The sequence below is a fragment of the Colobus angolensis genome, unplaced genomic scaffold, assembly GCF_000951035.1.
Source record: "Colobus angolensis palliatus isolate OR3802 unplaced genomic scaffold, Cang.pa_1.0 Scaffold422, whole genome shotgun sequence".
NCBI lineage: Eukaryota > Metazoa > Chordata > Mammalia > Primates > Cercopithecidae > Colobus > Colobus angolensis.
This window is the reverse complement of record NW_012117622.1, coordinates 1,077,075-1,087,687: the sequence shown is the minus strand read 5'-3', so window position 1 is coordinate 1,087,687 and position 10,613 is coordinate 1,077,075. Positions and strand designations below refer to the sequence as shown.

General features: G+C 36.9%; 1 protein-coding gene across 1 annotated transcript in view; it reads right to left on the bottom strand.

Annotated features, from left to right (window-relative positions):
- Positions 1-10,613, bottom strand: part of CCDC39 (coiled-coil domain containing 39) — a 56,949-nt gene that overhangs the window by 4,762 nt on the left and 41,574 nt on the right. The window contains exons 15-16 of the mRNA XM_011956702.1: positions 561-720; positions 15-121 (exon numbers count right to left, since the gene is read on the bottom strand). Of these exons, the coding sequence (XP_011812092.1) occupies positions 15-121; positions 561-720 (267 nt within the window). The remainder of the gene's footprint in view (positions 1-14; positions 122-560; positions 721-10,613) is intronic.

Here is a 10,613-nt window from a genome sequence, read left to right as displayed (position 1 = left end):
TCTGTAGAATTTACCTGGATGTCTTCTTGAAGTTCCCTGATTTGTCTTTGTTTGTATCTGTATTTTTCATCAACAGCTCTTTTTTGTTCTTCTAGTTGAATTTTTAGCTCATACTCATCACCTGAAATGTAGAACATTTTTAGTTTAAAATTTCAACATGCTATGTAGAAATCAATTTTAAAGTGTTATGTAAATTGCACCAATATTTTTGTTAAGAAAGGTTAAATCTTTTATATCCACTTGTAGAAAAACACTATGGGCATGTGGTAACCATTTCTTGTTTTGTCAACATAGAGGAGCAATATGCTGCCATTTTTTTCAGTTTTTGAATTAATTACCCTAGAGAGGTGATATGCCATACAGAACCTGAACTAATAATGGAAGTAACACCCTAGAAAACCACATAGCAAAAAAACGGCATGGGGGGAAGAAAGAAAAGGGATTAGTTTTTCTGACCCAATCAAACATAGTATACTTTTGTTCTTCATGTCTCACAGTGTTCCTTTTAACTATGCACTTGTCACTGTATATATGTATAAAAAATATTAACTCCTACATACTAGATGGAGTAACTTTTTTAAAAGATTGCTTGTAATTGTTGTTACAGCTGTTCAGCACTTGCAGTGTATTTTCTAGAGCGTATATTTCTTTTTCAGCTTTGTTGATCTTAGCATCCAAACAGTCACCTTCCCTTTGAAGTTCTTCTTTTTCTTGAGCAGCCTATGAAGTACAGAATAGAACTGGTTGAATAAAAGCATTTACTAGGGGAAGAAATGCCTAATGGCTGTCTTTGGGGCAGAAAATAGTTAACTTGTGACAATAACATTTTATCTTGTGGCCTACATACAGCACCAAGCATTTATTTCTTGCACTTGATATACAGTGGAAGCCCAAATTATCAGGCCTTCAAAATATGGCACATAGGATACAGAATTCAAAACCATCATGGAAATGTAGTAACTAACCAAAGCTTACATAAAATTTTCCAGCAAAAATTGCCAAAGAGTTAATCAAATATAAATATTACTGGGAAGACAGGGAGGGAGGTGTGATACTAGATATTAAACCAGAAGAATGTTTCTGGCCTGAAGGAGGTTCAGGAACACTTTATTTCAAAATTTAGGAGTAAAAGATATTTTGCCACAATTTTCAAAATAATTTTTTAAAAAAAGATCATTGTAATAAATGTGGTTGAAAAAGATGAAGTCTATGAATTGCTAAGGACCAAAATTATTTCCTCTAAGAGTGGACATACTCGGTGACTTTCTACCAGGGTAGGGTAATGCTATCACTGGGCTAGGTTCTGTAGAGCTGTACCTAAACAGTTCCAAAGAACGTCCTAAAGGCTGACATAGATAGTATGCATACATATACATATATGTGTGTATATATATGCCAGAAAATTTTTAGTCAGAATCACTAATAATTTCATTTTAATGTATTCAGTTCTGAGATGTATGTATTTAAACTTGAATGTAGTCAATTAAAAGTATAAAGTTTTCTCCGATTATTTTTATTTGAAAAAACTTATGGAGTACAAGTATATTTTGTTACATGGATATATTGTGTAGTGGTGACTAGTGTACTACCCATCATTGGAATACTGTACATCATACACATTAAGTAATTTCTCATTATCCATGTCCCTCTGATACCCCCACCATGCTTCTGAGTCTTCCATGTCTATCACTCCACACTCTACCTCCATGTGTGCACATTATTTAGCTCCCACATATAAGTGAGAACATATGGTATTTGTTTTTCTGTGTCTGAGTTGTTTCTCTTAAGATAATGGCCTCTAGTTACATTGTGTTGCTGCAAAAGACAGGATTTCATTCGTTTTTCTGTTTGGATAGTATTTCATTGTGCATATATACCACATTTTCTTGATCCAGTCATCCATCAATGGACACTTCCATTGAATCCACATCTTTGCTATTGTAAACAGTGCTGCAATAAACATAGAGTGGAGGTATCTTTTTGATTTAATGATTTCTGTTCTTTTGTGTAGATACCAGCTAGTGGGACTGCTGGATCAAAGGGTAGTTCTATTTTTAGTTACCTGAGAAATCCTCATTCTGTTTTCCATAGAGGTTGTGTTAATTTACATTCCCACCAACAGTGTATAACCATTTCTTTTTCTCCATTTCCACACCAACATCTGTTATTTTCTGTCTTTTTAATGGCCATTCTGATTGTTGGCTTTAATTTACATTTCTCTAATGATAAGTGATGATGAGCATTTTTTCATATGCTTGTTGGCCATTTGTTTGTCTTTTGAAAAATGTCTATTCATGTCCTTAGCCCACTTTTTTTTTCTTCCAACTTTTAGGTTCAAGGGCTGCCTGTGCAGGATTGTTACATGGGTAAATTGTGTGTCTTGGAGGTTTGGTGTACAGATGTTTTTGTCACACAAGTAATAAGCATACTTTCCCCAGTGTATGTTCTTGTCAGTTTTGTCCAAGATCAGTTAGCTGTATAGGTCTATTTCTAGGTTCTCTATTCTGTTCCATTGATCATTGTGTCTCATTTTATACCAGTAGTACCACTGATGTTTTGGTTACTATTGCCTTATGGTATAATTTGAAGTCAGATGATGTAATCCCTCCAGCTTTGTTCTTTTTGCTTAGGATTGCTTTGGTTATTTGGGGTTTTGTGTTGCATGTGAATTTTAGGATTGTTCTAATTCTGTGAAAAATGAAATTGGTATTTTGATACGGGTTGCATTTAATCTGTAGATTCCTTTGGGCACCATGGTCATTTTTCCAATATTAATTCTTCCAATCCATGAGCATGTAATGTTTTTACCTTTGTTTGTGTCATCTGTAATTTCTTTCATCAGTGTTTTGCAGTTTTCCTTGTAGAGATCTTTTACCTCCTTGGTTAAATACATTTCTACGTAGTTTTTGTATTTATTATAAATGGAATTGCCTTCTTCATTTGGTTCTCAGTTATATCATTATTAGTGTATAGAAATGCTACTGATTTTTATACCTTGATTGTGTATTCTGAAACTCGGCTGAATTCATTTATCCAATCTAAGATTTTTTTTGGTGGAGTTCTTAGGGCTTTCTAGATGTAAGATCATATTGTGTGAACATAGATAATTTAACTTCCTCTTTTCCTATTTGAAAGACTTTTATTTATTTCTCTTGCCTGATTGCTGTGGTTAGGACTTCCAGTACTATGTTGAATAGGAGTGGTGAAAGTGGGCATTCTTGTCTTGTTCTAATTCTTAGGGGTAATGCCTTCAGCAATTCCCCCATTCGGTATGATGTTGCCTCGGGTTTGTCATAGATGGCTCTTATTATTTTGAGGTATGTTCCTTCTATGCCTGCTTTATGGAGGGTTTTGTCATGAAGGAATGCTGAATTTTATCACATTGCTTTTTCTGCATCTATTGAGATGATTATATGATTTTTGTCTTTAATTCTGTTTATGTGATGTACCATATTTATTGAGTTGCATATACTGAACCATTCTTTCATCCCTGGTATAAAACCCTCTTCATCATGGTGTATTCTCTTTCTGATGTGCTGTTGGACTCAATTTGCTAGTATTTTGCTGAAGATTTTTGTGTCTGTGGTCTATGATCATCGGGAATACTGATCTATCATTTTTGTTTTTGTGTTGTGTCCTTGTCTGGTTTTGACATCAGTGTGATACTGGCCTTATAGAATGAGTTAAGGAGAATTCCCTCCTCAATATTTTGGAACAGTTTCAGGAGGATTTGTATTAGTTCTTCTTTGTATGCTTGGTAGAATTTGGCTGTTACTATATCTTATCCTGGGCTTTTCTGTTGTTGTTTGGAGATTTTTATGATTATTATGGATTAATTCTTGCTATTTATATTATTGGTTTATTCAGGATTTTTGTTTCTTCCTGGTTCAACCTTGCAAAGTTGTGTTATATGTTTCCAGAAATTAATCTGTTTCCAGGAATCCATTTCCTCTAGGTTTTCTAATTTATAAGTTAGTATAGTCCCTGCTGATCTTTCATATTTCTGTAGTTCAGTTGTAATGTCTCCTTTTTGATTTCTTATTTTGTTTGTTTGGATCTCTGTTCTTGATTAGCTAGCAGTTTATCAATTTAGTTTGTCATTTGAGGAATAAACTTTTAATTTCCTTGATCATTTGTAAATTTTTTTTTGTCTCTATTTCATTTAGTTTTGCTCTGATCTGTTATTGCTTTTGTTCTGCTTTTTTTTTTTTTTTTCCCCCCCCGTGTTTTGCTAATTCCTTGAGGTGCAGTGTTAGGTTGTTAATTGATCTTTCTGCATTTTTGATACAGGCATTCCTTTTGCTCTATCCCACAGGTTTTGGTATGTTGTGTATCCATTTTCATTCATTTCAAAAAATTTTTAAATTTCCATCGTGATTTATTTGTTAACCCAGTGATCATTTAGGAGCATATTGTTTAATTTCCATATATCTGTAAAGTGCCCAAAGTTTTGCTGAGCATTAATTCCCAGTTTTTTGCTCCACTGTGGTCTGAGAAGATTTTTGTTTTTTATTTTTTTGAGACTTGTTTTCTGGCCTAATATATGGTTTGTGTTGGAGACGTTCCATGTGCTTATGAAAAGAAGGTACATTATGCAATCGTTGGGTAGAATGTTCTGTAGATGTCTGTTAACGTCCATTTGGTCTAAAGTCCGATTTAAGTCCAGTGTTTCTTTGTTGATTTTCTGTCTTGATAATCTGCCTAGTGCTGTCAGTGGGGTGTTGACCCACCATTATTGTCTTGCTGTCTGTTTCTTTATTTCAGTCTGGTAATACTTGTTTTATGAATCTAGGTGCTGCAGTGTTGTGTGCATATATATTTAGAATTGTTATATCATCTTGCAGAAGTAATCCATTTATCATTATATAATACCTTCTTTGTCTTCTTTTACTGTTTTGATTTACTGTTTTATCCTACTTGCTTTGGTTTCCATGGAATGTCTTTTTCCACCCGTTTACTTTCAGTATATATGTCTTCACAGATAAGGTGAGTTTCATATAAGCAGCATATTGTTGGATCACATTTTTTTAATACATTCCACCATGTATATGTTTTAATTGGGTCATTTGATCAATTTACATTCAAACTTATATTGATATGTTTGTTTTTTTTCCTGTCATATTTTCATCTAGTTGGTTTATAAATTATTTCTTTCTTTTTTTTCTGTGTGTGGTTGTCTGTGTTTTGGTAGAATTCTGTTATGTTGCCAGTGATTCCTTTCTCTCCCTCTTTTGTGTGTTTGCTTTATAAGACCTTTGAGTCCTATACTTTTGTGTGTTTTCATGATGGTGAATACTGACATTTTGTTTCCATTTTAAAACTCCTTTGAGCATTTCTTAGAGGACTGGTCTACTGGTGAAGAATTCCCTTAGTGTTTGCTTGGCTGGGTATTTCTTCTTCCTTTATGAAGCTTATTCTTGCTGGATATAAAATTGGGGGCTGACAGATGTGTTTCTGTTTTGTTTTGTTTTTGTTTTTGTTTTCCTTTTAGTGCTTTGAAAATTCTGTCCCATTCTTTTCTGTCCTGTAAGATTTCTGCTGAGAAGTTTGCTGTTACTCTGATGGGGTTTCCTTTATAGGTGACTAGATGCTTTTCTCTTGCGAATTTTAACTTTCCTCTTGCAGTTTCACTTTGACTTTAGACATTCTGATTACAATACACCACGATGAGGTATTATTTTGAAATGTATTTTCCTGGGGATTGCTGGGCCTCTTATATCTGGATGTCTAACTCTCTCACTAGACTTGAGATGTTTTCATCAATTATTTCCTTAAATGGGCTTTCTAAGCTTTCTTCTCTCTCTTACCTCTCAGGCATAACTGATAATTTGTAAGTTCAGTCACTTTACTAGTTCGAAACATCTTGAAGGCCTTGTTCATTCTTTTTTATTCTTTTTTTTTTTTTTGTAATTTGTCTGACTGGATTATTTTAAAAGACCTGTCTTCAAGGTCTGAGATTCTCTCTGTTGCTTATCTATTATTGACTCTTTCTTTTGCTTGTGTAGTCTATTATTGAAGTGTCCAGTGTGTACTGTAGTTCTTTCAGTTTTTCAGTTCTAGTTTGTTTTCTTGTTTTGTTTTTTTAGATATCTCCTTGGTAAATTTTTTGCTCATACCCTGAATTGATTTCTGCTTTCTTTGTGTTGGTTTTCAGATTTCTTTTGCATCTAATTGAGTTTCTATTAATATTTTGAATTTTTCATCTGGCATTTCAAGGATTTCTTTTTGAGTGGGATCTATTGCTGAATAGTTGTCATATGGTGGTTCACATTTCCTTGCTTTTTCATGGTTCCTGTGTCCTTCCATTGATAGATGCATATCTCATGTAACAGTTGCTTCTGCTCATTTTTTTGAAATTGCTTTCCTAGGGAGGATTTTCTGAAGATGTACATACGTAGTTGATGCTTTGATATGGGGTGCCTGTGGTAGTGTGGTCTTTGTATGATTTCTTAGGCAGTACACAGGGTCAGTGGTATCTGTGATTTCCTCAGTGAGTTAAGGTATGGTTATTAGTTGACCTTTGTTGAAGTTTTGCTGCAGTCTAGGATGCCAGGTAAGCCTGTCTTTGGGCCCCATTGGTGGCAGTAGTGGGCTGAGTATATCTATTCTTAGGCCCGAGAGTAGCTTGTGCTGTCACTGGTGTTAGTGGGTCCTGGAAGGCTGATTCTTGGGCCTCTGGGTAGCTTGCTCAGATGTTGGTACTGAGAATGATGGGCCAGACATGTAGGCGGGTATTCAGGGCCCTGGGCAGCTGGTGTGATGCAGGTAATGGCAGTAGTGGTAGTAAAGCAACTCACTGGAACCCAGAAGGTCCACACTGGTGTTGCTGGTAGCTGCAGTGGGTTGGACATGCTGGTCCTCTGGCCTCTTGGTAGTGCACGTGAGTGGGTGTCAGCTGTGGTGGTATTGGTAGGTTTAGTTGCCCCAACTTCACACTATAGCAGGACTGATCATGTACCAACAGTGATGCACTGGGCTGTTAACTATCTGGACCCCTGGATGACATACTTGAGGACTTGGGGGATGGGTTTGGGCCAGCAGACTAGTCCTCAGGCCCCTTGGTAGTACCTTTAGGTGCTGGCTGTGACAGTCAGAGATGGGGTGGTTCCCGAGACACTGGCAGAATACTCAGGTATGGGCTGTGGTGGCTGTGCTGTAGGCCTGCCACCAGGGAGGGTGCAACCTTTCTCAAAGGTGCAACAGCATGAGTAAGAAGCTCAGCATGAGTAAGAAGCTGTAGGAAGTCCCACAGCAGCCATCGTAGAATGGCAGGAATTGTCACCAGAGTACATGGGCGTGCCTGGTCTCTTTTCTGCCTCCTTGGATCGGAGACAGCTGGAGCAAGTCAGCCTGTACTTGGCCCAAATATGGGGCACAGTGTAGCATTAAATGCTCCAAATGGTGCTGGCTGTGGCCTTACAACCAGAGAGTGCAGGGTCCCTCTTAGGTGAGGTGTGCAGGTGGGTAAGAAGTTGTGAAGAGTGCAGTCTTCTCACACCTCCGTCTCACAACAGCCAGTAGCAAGGTCGTGAGAATTGTCTTAGGGGTGCACTGGAGTGCCTGGTCTCCCCCTCCCACCTTGGACAGGTGGTAGCTGCAATAGTGTTTCAAGGCACAGCCCAGCATTAAATTCTCAAAATGGCACCAGCTATGGGCCCAGGGCTGGAGAGGTTGTGGTTCCTCAGGTGATTTACATGGGTAGGAAGCTGTGGGGAGTGCCGTCTGCTTATATCTCAGTTTCACAGCAGCCTGCAGCAGGGCAGGGGGAATTGTAAAGGTAAATTTTATTAGTAATATTTCCATTCTTAACATTTTCACTGGCATTTGTTTTATTGTGCTTCAGATCATTAGTTACACATACTTTGTGATAAGTATTACATAATTTTTAAAAGTTTAGCAAAAAAAATTATAGAAATTATATCTAATTTCTGTGAGTCTCAAATTGGTAACCCCATTTCATTTGAAATATAATAGTATAGTGGAAGACCGAGCTGGAATGAGCCAAACAGATTTTAGTTGTGGACTACTGGATCAGTTTCTTCATTTTTCAAATGAAGGAGTTGAATTTGTTCATTTTATGCCAAATCCTGATAGAATTCCATGTATAGCCTGAAGTTCTAAAATTCTGATTCCATTCACTTCTAAATCAGAGGTGATATATCTTTCAAAAGTTTCTGTCCAACATTTTCAAGTAACTTAATTGGACAGTTTCATTAAATTGTGGTCAGAACTAGACTGTTTCCTTGCAAAGACTAAGAGGAACTTGGAAATGAGGTTTGAAAAATACTAGTCCTTCATTGGTTACTAATTATATTTTTCAGTTTGGCCCTTAAGGGTCAGATATTAGAAGATACTAGAGTTGATGAAAAAGCCATGTAGACCCCCATAGAACAAAGACCAAAGACAGGAGCTTACTACATGACCAAAGACAGGAGCTTACTACATGACCAAAGACAGGAGCTATGGGTTGAGCTGTGTCCCTTATAAGAAGTTATGTTGATGTCCCAACCTGTGGTACCCCAGAAGGTGACCTTATTTGGAAATAGGGTCTTTGCAGATATAGTCAAGTTAAAATGAGGTCATTAGGTTGGTCATAATTTGATGTAACTGGTGTCCTTATTAAAATGGGAAATTTGGACAGAGGGAAAACTATGTGAAGAGACACAGGAAAGAACACCATGTAAACATGAAAGCAGATTTCAGGGTGATGCATTTACAAACTAAGGAATACCAAAGATTGTCAGCAGACCACCAGAAGCTAGGAGAGAGGCATAGAACAGGTTATTCTTCATAGCATTCAGAAGAAACCAACCTTATCAACACCTTCATCTTTTTTTTTTTTTTTTTTGAGACAGAGTCTTGCTCTGTTGCCCAGGCTGGAGTGCAGTGGTGCGATCTCGGCTCACTGCAAGCTCTGCCTCCCAGGTTCACGCCATTCTCCTGCCTCAGCCTCCCAAGTAGCTGTGACTACAGGTGCCTGCCACCATGCCTGGCTAATTTTTTGTATTTTTAGTAGAGATGGGGTTTCACCGTGTTAGCCAGGATGGTCTCAATCTCTTGACCTTGTGATCCACCCGCCTTGGCCTCCCAAAGTGCTGAGATTACAGGCGTGAGCCACTGCGCCCGGCCCAAGACATGTATTTCTGTTGTTTAAACCATCTAGTTTATTGTATTTTGTAACAGCAGCCCTCAGAAACTAATAAAAAGGCTCAACAAGCTTTGTCTGTAAAGGGCCAGATAGTAATTAGACTTTATGGGCCATTCTACTTCATTTTGTCATTGTAGCATGTAAGCAGCCATAACAATGTATAAATTAATAAATGTGTGTATTTTGTCTCCCAGTACTTATTTACAAGACAAGTGGTGGGCAACATTTGGCTGCAGTGCATAGTTTTGCTGAGGCCTAATCCACAACATTCAGGAAAGACAACAGTGGTTAGCATTGTAATCAAATTCCTATTACAGTCATAAACAATATGTGTTTGTAAACAATATATGTATCCATCAGGAGGGATCCCTTTGTAGGTAACATAAGAAGGATAAGGGAAGGGGAAAAATTTTGAATTGACTATATTTAAATCCTAAATCTACTACATCAAGAAACAGAATCCACTACATTGAAAAACAGATTTACATTGAAAAAACAAAAATTAACTTCTAATTGGCAAGGTTTTTCCCAGCAGTGAAAATGCCAAGATACTATTTTCAAATAGTTAAAAATTCTCATACAAATATGAAATGAACATTTATTAAAGTTTTATTTAACTTGTTAATGAAGAGCCAGTAAGATGTTTAGACTATTTCAAAGAAGAATATGAAGAACAGATTTTATAGACATGTAGAATCAGAAATGCTGAAGTGAATTTGCTGGTAGATGCAAAACATTAATATATTTTAGTGTAATAAACTTTGATGCTTGGGTTATCTTTTCTACAGGGCAGAGTTGTATTTCTGCTGGCCAAAATTCATTTACATTGTTAGCAGCAAGAATCACTTGTGTTAGTATCAGTTGTCTACAAGTTATCATCTATATCTACAGAGTTGTAAAATAAGTTAGTCAGTAGAGAGTCAAAGGTGTGCACTCCTGTAGAATCAGATAATACCTGGAGGGCCCACTAGAAAATGCCAGCACTTTGGTTTCACCATGCACTGGCATCATTGCACCCATGGTTTGCTTTTCTCTATTTTTCAGGCCATAATTTTTCCTGATACAAGCTAGACTGAGTTTAGTTATTATTTAAGTTTCATTTTTACACATCTGAGACTTGTGAAGTGTTATCAGTAAAAAGTGTAAATATGCTATAGAACAAAAAAAAATGGGAATAACTGCGTGCCAAGCTGTGGATCCCAGATAAGATGGAAGATAAGAAATGTGGCATCAGGACATTGAGGAAGTCACTGATAGCCTCAGTTCATTTAACATAATCATTATTCTGATATTTATCCAGCACTTTCACTGTAAACAGAAGGAATATTCTTCATATAAAACGTGCCTGCTTTCCTTTAAGTTAGGTTAATCAGCATCATCACAGTAATAACAATAATAACTAACATTTATTGAGGACTCATTTTGTGCCAGACACCGTCCCAAGGGCTTTACATGTATTTTCCCA